At 44.5% G+C, this 18,013-nt stretch overlaps 1 protein-coding gene across 1 annotated transcript in view; it reads left to right on the top strand.

Annotated features, from left to right (window-relative positions):
- The window catches only part of LOC117000306 (VWFA and cache domain-containing protein 1-like), an 89,533-nt gene that overhangs the window by 56,890 nt on the left and 14,630 nt on the right, over window positions 1-18,013 (top strand). Inside the window, exons 6-15 of the mRNA XM_033067849.2 lie at window positions 46-190; window positions 2,583-2,799; window positions 6,131-6,280; window positions 8,058-8,291; window positions 9,916-10,065; window positions 10,557-10,680; window positions 11,174-11,291; window positions 12,080-12,248; window positions 15,523-15,665; window positions 17,327-17,508. Of these exons, the coding sequence (XP_032923740.1) occupies window positions 46-190; window positions 2,583-2,799; window positions 6,131-6,280; window positions 8,058-8,291; window positions 9,916-10,065; window positions 10,557-10,680; window positions 11,174-11,291; window positions 12,080-12,248; window positions 15,523-15,665; window positions 17,327-17,508 (1,632 nt within the window). The remainder of the gene's footprint in view (window positions 1-45; window positions 191-2,582; window positions 2,800-6,130; window positions 6,281-8,057; window positions 8,292-9,915; window positions 10,066-10,556; window positions 10,681-11,173; window positions 11,292-12,079; window positions 12,249-15,522; window positions 15,666-17,326; window positions 17,509-18,013) is intronic.

Raw genomic sequence — 18,013 nt, 5'->3', positions numbered from 1 at the left:
CATTTCAGGGTTTGGTGATGGTGATTTGGCTTTGTCCCTCCTCAGGCCCGTCTACGTCTCGACCGTTCGCCCCCAGTCCAAGCACATCGTGGTCATCGTGGACCACGGGGCCTCTGTCACTGAGACACAGCTCCAGATTGCCAAGGATGCTGCCCAGGTCATCCTCAGCTCCATAGATGAGCACGACAAGGTGAGCTCTCTCCAGGCAAGGGGCAGCTTTAGCTTTCCCTGGGTTTTTGGTTCTCACCCAAAGTGGTGTTTGGGAGCTGCCTCCGAGGGGCGGCAGAGCATTGAGCTCACCCTTGGAACTTCTCTGCTGCAGGGGAAACATTTGGGAATCAATCTGCAGGCTGGGAAAAAATGGGAAATCCCACTGATCTGAGGCAAAATCTTGTACCTGAGATTTTTGTACCTAAAGATTTTTAAAGGCTCCTCAATCACAGCAGATATTTCAGTGTTGGTTTTCATATGTTCAGAAGAACCATGCTCCAAACATGTTCCTCCTCACATCCTAGACTGCTTTGAGCAGCTCATTTCACCTCTGAGCCTCTCTTTTTGTTTGTGAAAGTGGAAATTATTTATTCTCCTGCAGTTCTGGTGTGAGCTGAAGCATAATTAGTGTTTGGAAGATTCACAGATAATTGTGGTGCCAGCAAAGGGCTGAGGAATCTGGATTTGATTTCTTGCTCTGTCATTCATTTGACAGGGAGAAAGTCACTTAACCTGTAATACTTTTTCAGTACAGACAACCAGGGACCCATAAGATGCTTCTTTAAGAAGTGTCCAGTTTGGTCTTTACTTTTAGGAACTCTCTACTGGTGAGACCTTGATCAGTCTCCCTGCTTGGGTTTTATTTTGTGAGTAGCAAGAGTTTCAGTTAAATCAAATTGAAGAAAACTGATGATAATCTTTTCCTTAAGTCTTCTCATGAATAATGTGGGAAAACCACTTGGTGCTTTTAGAGAGATTTAATATGGTAAAGTAATCTTACAGTTCAGCAGGATTAATAGCACTTAAATGTAAATGTCAGAAGGGTTTGTGGTAATGCAGAGAATACATTTAGGACTCAGTCCTTGGTCAGTAGCTCAGTGGTTACAGAACCTGTTTCACAGGTATCTCATTACTGCTTCATTCTGTGCCTGTCTTGGCTCAGCCATGCTCCCTGATGAAGTTTGTCACTCACTTAATGAGCCTGGTGTGTTAGATGTCATTAAGGCACAGTGGTAACATTTGCATTAGCTTATTTACAGGAAAAGCTGCTGTCAGAGTCACCTTGCTTTGACTGAAATGTTGAAACAACAAAATGCTTAGCTGGGAGCAGTCCTTAGAGGGGTTGTTTGGGTCTTTTTTCATTTCTCTGTGCACTCCACTTTTCTCTGGGCTCTCCAGGCTTTCCTGAAAATGCTCTCTGCTGATTTCCTGTCAGCTCTCCCTGGCTCACCCAGGCTCTGCCCAGAGCAGTGCATTGACCTTTGTGAGGCAGCAGAGTGACAGAGGCGAAAATCTCTTTTCTTTGAACTCCCCATAATCCTTCTGAAATCTGATGGATTTATGCCTCAAGCATTTCTTTTCCAGCAATCCAATTTCGAACCCACAGAATCTCTTCAACTGGCTTCTCCCTGTGTTGTGTGTCTGGGTGTGTAGAGTTCCTTCCAGAGGAGGGGATCCCATGGAATCTCTTAAATTTGCTTCTCTCTGTATTGTGTGTGTCTGGGTTTTTGAAGTTCCAGGGGAGGTGGTCCCATGGAATCTCTTAAATTGGCTTTTCCCTGTGTTGTGTGTGTGTGGGTTTGTGAAGTTCCAGAGGAGCTGATCCCATGAATCTCTTCAGGTGCCTTTTCCCTGTGTTGTGTGTCTGGGAGTGTAGAGTCCTTCCAGAGGAGGAGATCCCATGGAATCTCTTAAATTGGCTTCTCTCTGTATTGTGTGTGTCTGGGTTTTTGAAGTTCCAGGGGAGGTGATCCCATGGAATCTCTTCAGGTGCCTTTTCCCTGTGTTGTGTGTCTGGGAGTGTAGAGTTCCTTCCAGAGGAGGGGATCCCATGGAATCTCTTCAATTGGCTTTTCCCTGTGTTATGTGTATCTGGGTTTGTGAAGTTCCAGAGGAGCTGATCCCATGGAATCTCTTCAATTGGCTTCTCTCTGTATTGTGTGTGTCTGGGTTTGTGAAGTTCCAGAGGAACTGATCCCATGGAATCTCCTCAGGTGCCTTTTCCCTGTGTTGTGTGTGTGTGGGTGTGTGAAGATCCCTTCAGGGGAGCTGATCCCATGGAATCTCTTCAGGCACCTTTTCCCTGTGTTGTGTGAGTGTGTAGAGTTCCTTCCAGAGGAGCAGATCCCATGGAATCTCTTCAATTGACTTCTCTCTATATTGTGTGTGTCTGGGTTTGTGAAGTTCCAGGGGAGCTGATCCCATGGAATCTCTTCAATTGGCTTCTCTCTATATTGTGTGTGTCTGGGTTTGTGAAGTTCCAGGGGAGCTGATCCCATGGAATCTCTTCAATTGGCTTCTCTCTGTATTGTGTGTGTCTGGGTTTGTGAAGTTGCAGAGGAGCTGATCCCATGGAATCTCTCCCCCGGCAGATCTCGGTGCTGACGGTGGCGGACGCGGTGCGGACGTGCTCCCTGGACCAGTGCTACAAAACCTTCCTGTCCCCTGCCACCAGTGAGACCAAGAGGAAGATGTCCAGCTTTGTGAGCAGCATCAAGGCATCTGACAGCTCCACACAGCACGCCCTGGGCTTCCAGAAGGCTTTCCAGCTCCTCCGGAACACCAACAACGGCACCCGGCTCCAAGGAAGTAAGGCAGCCTCTTGTGCAAGCCTGATGACTTCAGGGCCTTGCCAATGTTTTCTTCTTTCACATTCTCACTTTGGCAGAAGCCAAGGGAGTGGAGTGTGTTGAATGTTAACAGAAATGTGCTCCATTCCCTGTTTTTATTTATTTTCTTGGGCTACAGGCCACATGAGGGACTGTTGGATGTGTCCGTTCCCTTCTCGTTTGTGTCACTTGCTGCCTTGCCTTTCTTTTGAATTTATATAGGAAAATGATGTGTGTGATAGCTGAGTTATTTCCCCAGTCTGTATGGGGGGTGGGGCAGGAGGCCTTTCCAGGAAAATTGCAGCTTCTGCAGGTTCATTTAATGATTGCTGGCACATTTGCATATGGATGCTGTGCCTTACTGGAATCCTGGGGAAGTGGCCCTTGCTTCCCAGGGAAATGGGTTTTTGAGAATACCAATTATGGGTGATATTTTGTGGAACACAAAGCTGTCCTGGCTAAAATTTCCTTCATCTCAGAATACCCTCCCTGAACTCTGCATACTCATTGGGAGCTTTATCCTTCCCGAGATTGGGGCTTTTCTGCAAGGAGGATGTGGTGAAAGACATGGAAAAGATGGATGTGAAGCTGAGTGGCAGATTTGCTTGCCAGGAAGCTGTGGAAGGCAAATTCTGTGCTCTGAGTGTTCCTTGGATTTGAGGAACACTGGAACAGCCCATCTCCATCAGGATACTCAGATTATGTAACACAATTCCCACAGCCTGGCCCTGTGCCTGCTCTGTCAGAGCTGATCCTTCAGTGTCCCAAAGGACACCAGCCCAGAGGCTGTGCAGAAGCAGAGAGGGAGGAAAAGTCCAGGAATTGAAGTGCTTTGGAAAGAATGAGGAAATAGCCTCACATTCCTCACACTGCTTTTATGGAATGGTGCTTTTGGTACCCAAGGTTCAGCCAATTCCTGAGCTCCAGGCCACTGGCACAGTGTGACTTTGTGTGGCTGCCCATGGCAGGGGTGAGATGAGATGGGCTTTAAGGTTCCTCCCAACCCAATCCATTCCAGGATTCTATGATTTTATGTTTGGCCTTGTTTTATATCAGGATTAGAAGTTTTGGCATATTCATGCTTCACTAGGTTTCATATCAAACAACTATTTTGGGGCACAAGCACAGAAAGTTAAAATGCAAATGCTTTGGATTTAGGTTTTTTTCTACATGTGGATGATTGTGAAGATCTAAAGTGTTTATAACAAATTTCAGAGTTCCTGGGGTGAGACACAATAGGTTTGAGAAGAGGATGTTTATAAAACATGTCTCATTTTCTTGTAAATAATCTTTTCATCTTTTTAAAAAAGAAAAACAAACCCACCAAAAAAAAATCCATCATTTCACTGTTGATTTTCTAGCATCCTGTTGCAGAGAACAATGTGTGGGTGTGTCAGGGAAGCTGCTGAGATTCAGCCTCAATCCCAAATTCACACTGGCAAAGCCAGAAGTGAGCTGTTGGTGTGAGGTGGGAGAGCTGTGCTGTTAAACACATCTGGATTTTCTGCTTCAGTTCCTACTGCAGTTTGGGTGACAAATTCCCCAAAAGCTGCTTGCTCTGGTCCCTCCTGCAGATTTAGGACTGGCTCTTGTTGCTCCATTTAGGCTGCAGCACCATGCCTGGCTGCAGACAGAATATCTCTGCTGTAGCCTAGGAAACACAGCCACAATTTTCCTTAAACTCCACCCAAAGCTGCTTTAATACCTGCCTTTGCTTTTTTTCTCTACTTTTAGACCATACTAGGTCTAAAAAACTAGAGGTAGAAATTCCCCCAAATTAACAGCACCTCCTGTTTGTGTCAAAATCTGGTTCTGGCTGAAATTCTGGTCAAGTAAGGAGGACAAAATGTGCAAGTCAAAGCCCTGATATTTAATATCCCAGTACAGCAAATCAATTATACACAACACAAACCACTCTCAATACTGAGATAAATGTGATGGAACAGCTTGCACAGGGCTGTGAATTGTTGTGTTCAAAGGCTTTGGGGCAGGACTTTGGCCAGGAGCATCCTGAGCCTGAAAAACGTGTCCAAGGTAAGTGTGAGGGGCCAGGTCACACAGCCAGGCTTGGTGCTGTGCCCTGCTCCATCCTGTGCAGCTCATGCCTGAGGGTTGCAGGATGGAAGGAGAACACAGGAGATGGAAAGTGCAGGGTTTTACCTTGTGGGGCCTTTTCCATGGAATTGGAGCAGCTGCTCTGTTGGGTTTTGATCCAGAGATGGGGTAACTGAGAGGCATTTTAAAAAACCTTTTATTCTATATTCAGTCTCATATGAAGGGTGAGACAATACAGATGTTATAATTCACACCATTACAATCAGAAGCCAACTATTTCTTAATTACAATTCATTCTAAGTGTTTCTTGGCCTGTCAGCTTTTGTCACATCCTGCTGTAAAATGCCTTAAAGCCAATCATCTAAAATCACCCCTCATAACTTCTATTACAATGCATCTTTCACAATTCTGTTTCTCCAAAATATCTGGTCTGATTTCCAAGGCCATCCTTTGAAACTTTTTCCTAGCTCCATTTCTCTCTCTTAACAATATCTGTCCTATTCCATAGCATTTCTAAATCAGCATTTTTTATCTCCAAGTTTGCACCCAGATGCACACAGTGTGAGGCCCTGAGAACTCTACAGTTCCATTTCCCACATGCTCCAGGTGCTGGATCTGTGTGCTCCTGCCTGGAGGCAGCCAAGCTCCTCAGCCTGGGGAGGAAAAGGATCCAGGGAGACCTTGGTGCCTAAAGGGGCTCCAGGAGAGCTGAGAGGAGCTGGGGACAAGGGATGGAGGGACAGGACACAGGGAATGGCTTTCACATCCCAGGGATGGATGGGATTTGGGGATGGATTTGTTCCCTGGGAGGATGGGGAGGCCCTGGAATAGAATTCCCAGAGAATTGGGAATCCAGGATCCCTGGCAGTGCCCAAGACCAGGCTGGAGATTGGGGCTTGGAGCAACGTGGGACAGTGGAAGGTGTCCCTGCCATGGCACAGGGTGGCACTGGGTGGGATTTAAGGTCCCTTCCAATCCAAACCATTCCATGACTCCAAAGCCAGAAGGTGCCTGTGGGGTTTGCTCAGGCCCCAGAGCTCCTGGGTGGTCGATAAGGCTCCAAACCAAACAGAAGCCAGGAGCAAAACTTGAACAGCAAAGGCTGGAATCCACGTGGCTGCAGTGTGTTTATCCCCTGGAAATGCTCTGGATCCCTGGGTGAAGCTGCTGTGAGCAGATTGCAGGGCTCTCAGCACGAGGCTCACCCAAACTGAAAACCTGATGCACTTTGTGCTGTGTCTGTGATTGTGTTTTAGCTACTGACATGGTCATCATTTATCTCTCGGCTGGGATCACATCAAAAGATTCCTCAGAAGATGATAAAAAAGCCACTCTGCGTGTCATCAACGAAGAAAACAGCTTCCTCAATAACTCAGTGATGATCCTCACTTATGCCCTCATGAATGGTGAGAATGCCTGGGATTCCCAGGCCAGAAAATTCCCCTTCCTGGCACAACACAGCTCATTTATTAATCTCCTTCAGAGGTAATTCCAGGCCTTACTGGGAGCAGTTTGTTCATGGATTGTGGCACATTTAATCCAGAAGCTGCATCCAGATGTTGTTACTTTGGTGTTTATAACTGTGCCATTCTACCCCTGTGCATCCCAGTGCAGCTGCAGGGATGTAAAATATTGTGGCCTGGATTATCCAGACTGAGTTAAATTTGTTAATTATTGCAATGCAAACCTTCCTGGTTGCTTCCAGGGGCAGCAAACTGGGACTGGGTGTGATTTCATCAGCAGGGAGGGTGAATGGGAGATCAAACCAGGTCTGAAGTGCTTTGATAACCTGAGAACCAACCTGAGAGTGGAGTTAAACACGATCACCCACCCATTTTCCAAAACAGCATTTTCAGCATGAAGGCAGCTTGTTGTATTACTGGAAATAGCCAAGGAAATTGGTGCTTTACCTAATGTATGATTTGGCTGTAAATTTTAATGCTCATTTGAGACTGGGGCATGCTAAAGGTTTTGATTTGTGTGCAGGGGTTGAGCATGGGACTTGAGTGAAGTGTGAGACTGGAATGATTCAGCTGCAGAACAAAGACTGTTATCTCCCAGGGAGGAGATTCCTCCTGGTCCTGCCTGTGGGCGAGCCACGGAGGAGAACAAAGAGCTGTCCTGTGGATTGATGGGGCACACAACTCTTTGTTCCAAGGGCTTTGTTTAAAGTGGGGATGTGAACAGCATGGTGAATTTTTGCACTGTGCAGCACTAGGAGAGAGGCAGTCTCATTAAATTTGGTTTTAGGTAATTAATTTTCCCTCAAACCGATCTTGAAGCACTTGAATAAGAATACAGAATTTTCAGTGCTGCAATACAGAGTGAGGATTTGACAGGAAGGTCTCACAGGTATATATGTATTACAGAAAGATCTTGGAATGTAGAATCTGAAGAAGGAATAGAAATTATAGCAAGTTTTGATATAGAGGAAATGAATTGCTGAGCCTGGGTAGCCAAGAAGGCAAAGAGCAAGTGAGTTCAAAGGGGCTTTTATGACTCTGAGCAAAGGATAAATCCACCTCAAACAAAAGATGTTTTTACCAAGCAAAAGGATTTTCACAGACAAACAAGAAAGCCAATATTGCAAGTAGAGAAAAGATCTCAGAATTTTCCACTGCAAGAAAACTGAAAAACAACTTCTAGCTTAAACTGTGACACACTGACTTTTAGTGATTGGAAAATAGTAACAGGAATATGGTAATGTTGGTAGTTGTGATGGGCTGTAGGTAATAGCAAAGGGATTGATTGGCTGTCATGAATTAAGATGATCTACTATGAAAAGTAAATAATGAATTGTAACCAGAACTAGAGGAAGCTTTCAGGCAAACCCAGAGCTGAGGCTGTCAAGCTGTGGGCTGACATAATAATAATAATAATAATCAGCATTTAAATAATAAATAAATTGCTGCATCATTTGGATACAATAAACACAATTTAAATAATAAATAAATTCCTGCATGTTTGGATACAACAAACAGCATTTAAATAATAAATAAATTGCTGCATGTTGGGATACAACAAACACCATTTAAATAATAAAGAAGTTGCTGCATGTTTGGATACAATAAACAGCATTTAAATAATAAATTAAAAAAAAAAATTACAATGGACCATTCCTTTGGAGCAGGCTGCAGAAGGCTGGGTGGGAGTGAAGCTCTCTTGGCTGTTTGTGTTTTGCAGAGGGGGTGACAGGGCTGAAGGAGCTGGCCTTCCTGCGGGACCTGGCCGAGCAGAACTCAGCCAAGTACGGCGTGCCCGACCGCAGCGCCCTGCCCGTCACCAAGGGCAGCATGATGGTCCTCAACCAGCTCAGCAACCTGGAGACCACCGTGGGCAGGTTCTACACCAACCTGCCCAACAGGATGATCGACGAGGCCGTGTTCAGCCTGCCCTTCTCGGATGAGATGGGGGATGGTGAGTGCTGACCTTGGCAAACCAGCAGAGATCGGCTTCTCCTGGATTTCATGTCCCCAAGTACTGTGTAATCCTGCAAGGTTTTGGGTTTAGGTGTGTTTCCAGGTCTTATTGTCTGCAGGTTTAGTTTGGAAAAAACAAGACACAGAGTCAACAGGTTTAGTTTGGGTTTTTGTCTGTACCATTTTCATCTGCAGGTTTAGTTGGGAAAAACAAGACATGGAGTCAAAAAAATTAATTTTTTTTTTGGTCTGTAGTATTTTCATCTGCAGCAGGTTTAGCTGGGAAAAAACAAGACATCGAGCTGACAGATTTAGTTTGGGTTTTTGTCTGTACCATTTTCATCTGCAGGTTTAGTTGGGAAAAAAGTGGTAACAATACAAGAAGTCAGCAGGTTTAATTTGGTTTTTTGTCTGCAGCATTTTCATCTGCAGGTTTAGCTGGGAAAAAACAAGCCATGGGGTCAACAGATTTCGTTCAGGGTTTTGTCTGCAGCATTTTCATCTTCAGGAGGTTTAGTTGGGAAAAAAGTGGTAACAAGACATAGAGTTGACAGATTTAGTTTGGATTCTTGGGGTGAAATTTGTTCCTGTGTATGAGTACATGTACAACATCCATAAATTCATCTGTGGAGAGAAATTCTTTGTACTGGAGGGAAATAGGTTGGAATCCATGTCATCCCTGTGGAAGAACAAATGGCACAAGGAGAGATTGTTAATTATTGTTAATTATTGTTAATTATTGTTCCAAGCTGGACACTCTCAGCCCTTCTTTGGCTTCAGCCCACCTGGACTCTTCTGAGACCCAATTTAAAGCTGTTCCTGAGCAAATCTGAGTCTAAGCTTTTGCTCCTTCCTGCATTCCCTCCCTCAGTGATTAAACTCTGTTATTGCTCTCTCCCAAAGTCATATCCAGTGGAAAATGTCAGTAACAAAGGATTGGGAATGGTGCAGTGGAGAGGTTTGCCTTACATGGATTTCAGAGTACTTAAGGACTTGTAGATGCAAATGAATTTTATATTGAGGTGAGGGAAAAGCTGCTGAGTTTCCAAACAGTGGTGGAGAGAACAGGAGTGAGGAGGTGTTGCAGAGTTCTCACCTCAGGGATGAGATAAATCCCAAACTGTTGGGTAATTATGGTTAGGATTCCCAGCACAGTGGCAATACTGGGATTTTGAGCAGAGATTTAATATTTAGATTATGAATTAGATGAGCAACACCTCATCCCAACTGTTGCTTTACAGGGACAAAGTGATTTCCTTCCTCTTCCATCCTATTTTTTAATGGCCTTAAATTCTCTTAAAGGAAGAAAATACTCTGTTGGCTTTTCACACAAATTTATTTCTTATCTATAAGGAATCTACTTGGAGACTGACAACCCCCCAACCATGGTGTGTGTTCTAATAAATTGATTAATATCCTTCAGGTCACTATCAGAAACACAAAATTTACTAATTAGGGAGAGTGGCTGACAACAGAAACCCTGCTGAACTTCCTTGGCCATATTCCAGCATGGAATAGATATAAAATTTAATTGTGTAGCACCTCAAAATGCTCTGTTTCCTCTCAAAATAATCAACCAGGTGATATTTCTGATGGTTTTATGGTGTTTCTCTCCCTCCAAGGCCTGATAATGACTGTCAGTAAACCCTGTTACTTTGGGAACCTCCTGCTGGGAATTGTTGGAGTAGATGTCAATCTTGCCTACATCTTGGAGGATGTCACCTATTACCAGGACTCCTTGGGATCCTACACCTTCCTCATTGATAATAAAGGTAATTTGGACTCTGATCATCTCCCCCAGTCCCACTGAGCTCCTGAACCACCAGTTCTGAATCCTCAGGTCTCTGAGCAGTCTCTAAGTAATAACTGACAATATTTATTAAAAGTTTAATTATGTGTTGTTGGTTAGTTTTGCCTGGATGTTGCTGGAGATTTTAGGTGGATTCATGAAAACTTCTGTCCTGGAGTTCTGATCTGGAAACTCTTGCTGTGGGAATTTCCTTCACCTGTGACATCCAAAGTTTTCTGGGAAAGAGGGAAAATTACTGTTTATATGTGTGTCCAGCTCTTTTCCTCTGATCCAGCTTATTTTATTGCTGAACTTTTCAAGCTGATTTTCATTTGCATGAAAATGATGACGAGATTTTTTGGTCACTGCCATCTTTGCCAAAATTCTGTGTAATTACTGGATATTCTTTTTCCCTCTCCAACACCTATCCTAGGCTGATTTGTAACGTTTGGGGCTGTGTGTTTGATTTTTTAGGATACACTCTGATGCATCCCTCCCTGACCAGGCCCTACCTGCTGTCTGAGCCTCCTCTCCACACAGACATCATCCACTACGAGAACATTCCCAAATTCGAGCTGGTGCGCCAGAACATCCTCAGGTAAGGGTGGGATGCAACTCCCAAATGAGGAGCACTGGGAAAATTTCCACAGGAATTTTAAAAGAATGTTAGGTAAAATTCCTTTCTCTACAATATTTGGATTCTTGGATGGATTTTTTCCCCCCCATTAACAATTTTGGTTTGATTTTTCATCCAACTTTTTTCAGTTGTCATTTGTTACGTAGCGTTCCCCAACTGCTCTGGGGAATATTCCTTCTAATCTCTCTCCTCCCTGTCAGGAAGATTTCCCACTATTTGATCTGGATTTTTCTTTATCCTTTGCCTAATCTGAGAATTTTGAAGCTCAAAATGTGGGGGTACACAAGTGCATTTTCAGCACACACACTCTTCCCTTCACCAAGCACAAATAACAGTTAATTCCTTCAATTCTCATGATAATTATATAAACACACAACAGAAGGATTTTGCTGCAAGTCCCAACAGTTTTGCTCAGTGTTTAATAAACTGCTGGATGTTTTATCTGCCACTGCAGCATCCCCTTGGGCAGCCAGATCATCACAGTTCCTGTGAACTCCTCACTGTCCTGGCACGTCAACAAGCTGAGGGAGATTGGGAAAGAAGCTTACAATGTCAGCTATGCCTGGAAAATGGTGAGGAAAACAAGTGTGGGATGGCACAGAGGGAATTCAGGGCTCTGCTGCTGTCCTTCCTTCAGTCTGGCAATATCTGATCACTCATCTCAACCCAGGGATTAAAAAGGAATCTGAGGTTAAACATCATCCAGGTGAATTCGCTGATGCCAGCAATAATTGGTTGCTTTGTGCCAACAAATTCAAGAAGGTACTTGTGGATCATTTCACAGTATTGAGTTAAACCCAACCTAAAGGATTAAGCTGAGCAGTATTAAGAGATGAAATCTGTCATTGTTTAACAGAAATTCACACAGGAAGGTGTCTGGAGCTGATTTTCTAAGATTGTAATGCTGCATTTAATACCAAACTGCCTTTGCAGAGCAGCTGGGACACTCCAAGGTTTGCTGATCTGGTGTAATTTAGAGTCCTTAAAATATCCAAACCAGTAAAACATGTGGCACATGCAGCACACAGTTAAGAGTGAAAATAATAAAATCTTGCATTTGAGAGTTAATTTGTCTGTACTTTCCATAAAAGTAACACCAGTGTGTGTGTCCAGCAACTGGAAACCTGCAGCCTCTCCTCTGTTAATGACAAAAAATATCCATAAAACAGTGTTAGAATTAGAAATTATTCTAATTGAGCAACAAAGTGAAAGTTTTGTTTGGTTTTCAGGGGAAAAAAAATTACAGTATTTTTATTTTCTGTGTTAACTGTGGAAAAGTGTTTTTTGTAGAACTCCGTGGATGCAACACACACAAATTCTGTTCACCCCCCACATTTTGGTTCTGTTTGGTGTTTTGCAGGTGCAGGACACATCCTTCATCCTGTGTGTGGTGGTGATCCAGCCAGAAATCCCTGTGAAGCAGCTGAAGAACCTCAACACTGTCCCCAGCAGCAAACTGCTGTACCACAGGCTGGACCTGCTGGGCCAGCCCAACGCCTGCCTGCACTTCAAGCAGCTGGCCACGCTGGGTGAGGGCTCCTGCCAGCCTGTCCTGGCCACTCAGGGACACAGGAGAGCCAGCTTGGCAAAACCTCCAAGCTGTGCCCAATCCCCACCTTGTCCCCAGCACTGAGTGCCACCTCCAGCCTTCCTTGGGCACCTCCAGGGATGGGAGTTCCAAACCTCCCTGGGCATTTCCAGTGCCTGACCACCCTTCCCAGAAAGAAATTCCTGCTGCTGTCCAGCCTGAGCCTCCCCTGGCACCATCACACCTCCTGTGGAGTGTGGCAGCACAAAGTGGAGCTCTTCTCACCAAACATGGGAAATACTCTTCCCTTGAGCAGCTTTTATTCATTTCCAAGGCTGATTTTCTGATCAGCTTTTACCTTCTCACCTGCTCAGTGCTGAGCTCCTGCACAGAATCCCAGCAGAGCCTGAGCTGGATCCCACAGGGATCATCTGGAGTGAATCCATAGCTTTGTTACCATCAGCACTGGGGTTTAACCAACAAATTTACTTCTTGCAGGATGAATGAGTGGGGCTGCTCATCAGAGTAGGAGATAAATGCCCTGGAGTCCAGCAGGGTCCCTGCAGTGCAGTGGGAGGAGCAGAGGGGTCTCCCCAAGCTTAAACCTCTCCTGGCTCTAAAGCACCTCCCTGAGCAGTAACAGAGCAGGATGAAATCCCAGCCAGTTGTGCAGGGCTCTGCTGCTCTTCTGCTTTGGATTCATGGAAGTTTTTCACTGCCAGAAGCACTGAGTTCCTGCAGAGTCAGAAGTTGAGCCTGTTGGGGGGAATGAGAACTTCAGTGCTCTGGTGGTTTCCAGACCCTCCTCACCTGCTTCAGAATTCTCAGGTTTTGATAGGCTAAAGTGCTTCTGCTCTTCCAGAGTGATTCCAAACATTGCTGGGGAAAAGGGAGAATCTCCATGGCAGTTCCAGTGTCTTGGGAAGGATGGAGAACTTAAAACCCAGAAACATCCCAAGAACAGAGGGGTTTTACATAAACATCCCACACTGCAAGCTCTCATACTGAGGTGTCATCTTGAGAGGTCCCTAAAATCTGCACTGTAAGAAGTTCTGAATTAAACACTTCTGCTTGTAGCAGGGTTTGAAGGTCTCATGCTGGATTAGTGGCACAGTTGTGAGATTTTTCTTAGCTCTTTGTAGCCCTGCAAAATAACTCTGAGATCAGACAGGAGGAGGGACCTGACAAACCTGTAGAAATTGTTTTGTTTAAAACTCAGGGATTTTTTTTTCTTTAATGTGGTGCCTAATCTTGATTATCTAATATCCAGAAAGATTTAAATGGAGAATATCCCAAAAATGCAGTACTGAGCTGCAAGTGGAGAAACTTCATGTGAAGCAAGATGAGAATATTTGCTCTGGGAAGCAGATGAAGGACTGGAGATGAAGTTTGGAAGTGGGGACTGCAGCACACGTGTGGGGATGTGTTTGAGAGGAATGTGACTGAAAGCAGAACACTTCACTGCACTGCATTTTCCCTCTGGAGACCATTCCACACAGGGAATTTGTGTTCCATGGGTCACATCCTCAGAAAAGATCTTCTCAACCCTCAGCCCTGCATCATCATCATAATTTCTCTTTTTTAAAAAGGAAAAGCTGTCTGGTTTTTGCAGATTTTGCATGATGAAAGCTTACTTTTGAGTTTGTTCTGAAAATCACTCCAGCCAGCTGCACTTTTATTGGGCAGCTCCTCTTCTGCATTTGGGATTCTCCAGATGTTCCTTCTCTGGAACTGAAAAGGCTCATTTTCATTTTCCTCTGGGATATCTAACCTAAACAGGGATACTTAATTTCTTCTGTAGCCCATCATCTGTTCTTAAGGGAAAACAGCTTGTCTAATCTCCCAGAAAGTACTAATTCAGAAATTATTGAGGCTCTGGAAACAAGGGCATGAAGCACCAAATGACACATGGAGATAGATGAGGGAGCTGATGCTGTGACTTCTGTGTTTTGAGGCAAGAAGGGGAGAAATTCATGTGCAGCCTGAGTTGAGTTTAGGAGGAAACTGCTGGGAAGTGCTATGGGTTGGGTGGGAAAATGGATGTTTCCTGCCCTCCCTCCCAGTGCAGGAGCTGGGCACTTGTAGCAAGCTAATTTGAGTAATCTGTCAAGGTGCTGGGTTTTGTTCATCATATGGAGTAAGTTGGTTTGCTTTTCTTTTTAATTAAAAAAAAAAAAGAAAAAGCAAAACATCAATGAACTTTTAAACCAGTGACTTTCTCCTGGTTCTTAATTTCTCTGTCTGTCCAGAACTTCTGATTCTGTTCGATCTGAAAATGTGTGAAGGAGAAAAAGCCACAGTGAAAGCTAAGTGTTGTACTGGCAGGTGTATTGGATCAATGTGTGTACTTCTGCCTTTCAGGAAGCTTTTATTATATTTTTAACAACTTTCTAGTGGAGTGCTGAGGTGTGGGAGAGTGGGGAGAGCAGCAACGTCATTGCTGCCACGAGGACACCACGTCAGGGACCCTCCAGTGCAGTGTGCAGGGATCTGTGCAGGGATCCTCAGCCTGCACTGTGTCCTGCTGTCCTGGTTTGGAGGACAGGTGTCTGCTGAGAAAGGCAGGAGCTTCTCTTTGAAATGAAGAATGTAAACCCCCTCCCTCCAAATTATTGTAATTTTGAAATCAAGGGGCTCTCAGGCCAAGATATGGGAATTAGGAATAACAGTTCTGTACTAGGGAAATTAAAATAGAAATACAGCACTACAAAGAACAAACCCAAAATACAGAGTCAGAATCCAACCTGACACCCGTCAGGCAGGGTGTTGGCAGCAGTCCCATCCCATGGTGGCTGCATCCTCCTGCAGTGACAGATGTGGCTCAGCTGGAGCAGTGCTCCTGGACAAGGTGCAGTTTCCTCCCAAGGTCCAGGGATGATGTGGAAGGGTCTGGTTTTCCTGTGGGATCCAGTGGAAAAGGCTGCTCTGGTGTTCTAAAATTCAGATTTTATCTGGGTAGGAAATGCTTGGCTCCTCCCCTGGCTGGAGCATCTCCCCATGGGATGATGGAATTTTATCAGCCATGCACTGGAACTCACTGGCCATGAACAGGAGAGATCTCCTGGAGGGAGGATGGGTTGTGAAAAGATAAAGATCCCTGCCCCAGCTGGTTTTACACATGTCCCATTAACAGGAGATATCCCACAGAGATCAGGATCACTGCCCCACCTGGTTTAACAGCTGGTGGTAGAATACAAACCTTTGGTCACATCCTGTATTGCATCCTGAGCCAGCAGCTCATCGTGCTGACATTGCTGGTGTTGTGCTGTTTGCAGAGAGCCCCACAGTGATGCTGTCTGCAGGCAGCTTCTCCTCCCCCTACGAGCACCTGAGCCAGCCTGAGACCAAGAGGATGGTGGAGCACTACACAGCCTACCTGAGTGACAACACCCGGCTCATCGCCAACCCCGGCCTCAAGGTGAGCCCCAGCAACCCCAGAATCCCCAGTTTGCACTGGGAGGTGTTATTTTTTATTATTAGGTGTTATTTTTATAAAAATCTATTTTTTATATATTGCCTGTTTTTCTTTTTGCTGAGGTTGGGATTAAATGTACAAGACATAAACTTAGATTTTTTTTTAGTTTTTATTTCTATTACAGTCTCACTGTGAGCTCTACAGCACTTTAAGCTAACAAATTAAAAATGCAGCCATATTTCTTTTTCTACAAGGCTTTTTAAGGATGAACTGGCCAGTTAAGAAATTATTATTATTAAGAATTATTAATTAAATTATTTTCACTTTTAACCTAATAACCAACCACCTGTGGCTCACAATGTGGACTTTTTTATTCAATCACAGTTACATAATTATCTGTTTTTTATTCAATTACACAATACTACTCAAACCTATCAAGAAGAAGGTGAAGAAGGACTAGCCTTGCCTTAAAAGCATCTTGCTTTATAGATATTACTATAAAACCTTAAACTGTAAGTGTTTTGCTATGTGATGTTACACACTTTTATTTAAACTACATGCTTATTATTCTAGTTTTATTACTCAATTTTGGAAGTTTTTCCCACAGCCTTAGGTTAAATGCAGTGGTTTTTTGGGGGTCAGTGCCTGTCAGCACAGAAAGTCTGAAATTTTCAGTGACCAGGGTTCCAATAGGGAGGGACCTTAATGCCCATCTCATCCCACCCCTGCCACGGCCAGGACACCTTCCACTGTCCCAGGGTGCTCCTGGTGCCTTTGGATTTTTGCTTTTCTATTTTCCATCTATCTGTGATCCTGCAATCCTTTAGTGTAGAACTCTAAACTCCATACCCAGTGTGAGCTGCTGCTTCCCCATTTTGGTCAGACACAACAATTCCTCTCCAAGGGAATCAAGGACTCCTCACTGCCTCTGAGAAATGTAAATAAAAGTGAGTTTAGGGCAGCAAACTTGGGGTAAACGTCTTCATTACCTGAAGCTGTAATTGGGAGTTTAACCCCCAATATGCAGATGGACCAAACTTATAAAAGTGTGAAAACTCGTGCCCCATTGTGCATTTTGGGTGCAGCCCCTTGGGGAGGCTTTGTGTGCCCAAAATGTCCCTGAAGGCCCTTCAATCAACAGAACCACTTTTTATTCTCTTCATTCTGTTGGCCTCTGTTTTTAGGTAAATCCCAAAAAAGGCGTCACTCCAACGTGGCCTTGGACACTTCCAGGGGTCCAGGGGCAGCCACAGCTTCTCTGGACAACCTCACCCTCCCAGCCAGAAATTCCTTCCCAACATCTGATCTAAGAGTGGAGAGAAGAGGGGGGCAGAACTTTGTTGAAACAGCACTAGAAAAGTGAAATTCTTAGCAGAAACACCTTTGTTTTCTTAGGCATACAAATGAGAAATCTCTATTTTCTGTGCAAGAAGAATATTAGTTATATTTACTCCAAGTTAAAAAAAAAAAAAAGATAAAATCAGTAGAAAGCACAGAGATAACACCAACAATATTTCACACTAATAACCTCGGAATGTCTGGTGTGAGAAGCCTTGAACCAAGTAATTGAGCCGAGCTGATCCCCGATGGCTCTCGGGGAAGCTTTTATTACCTTACCATGCAAGTGCTGCAGGAACCCTGCCAGCTCTGCCTTTGTCTTGCAGTTCTCTGTCAGGAATGAAGTAATGGCAACCAGTCACGGCACGGATGAATGGATGACCCAGATGGAGATCAGTGGCCTCAACAGTTACATTGTCCGGCGTTACATAGCAACCCCCAACGGGGTGCTCCGCATCTACCCCGGCTCCCTCATGGACAAAGCATTTGATCCCACCAGGAGACAATGGTGAGGTTTGAGGGTCCCTTCAGCACAGCTTTGAATCATCTCCGAGGGCAGGAAGGGAAATATTTAGAGTTGGTTTTGGTTTTAGAGTTGATTTCTTTTTGGTTTTTTTTTAATTTACTTAAAAACGTTTTTGTCGTCTGAGTTTAAAGCAGCCACTCCAAATATTTATTGGTTCTCGTTTCTCTTTTTATTTGGTGGGTGGTTGGTGTTTTCATAGCCCAGCTATGGCAGATGGGGACATAAATATGCAGAAAATGAGCATCCCCTTCAGGGATTAGCTAATTCAGGAGTATTTGAGCTCCTTGGGCCCTTTTTGGTTGTCCTTGTTTGTTTACTCTGGGTTTCCTCGCTGCTTTCAAGGAGGGATTAATTATGCAGCAGCATCTGATTTGGGCAGAGAGCTGGGGACACTGCAGATGGGAGCAGGCTCTGAGAGGGCTCCAAAGGCTGGGATGTGTGGGAAGGAGGCAGCCAGGTGCTGGGAAAGGCACAGACCCCAACCCTG

This window comes from Catharus ustulatus, chromosome 9 (assembly GCF_009819885.2).
Source record: "Catharus ustulatus isolate bCatUst1 chromosome 9, bCatUst1.pri.v2, whole genome shotgun sequence".
NCBI lineage: Eukaryota > Metazoa > Chordata > Aves > Passeriformes > Turdidae > Catharus > Catharus ustulatus.
Note: the sequence above shows the minus strand (reverse complement) of the source record. Positions and strands in the feature narration are given on the sequence as shown.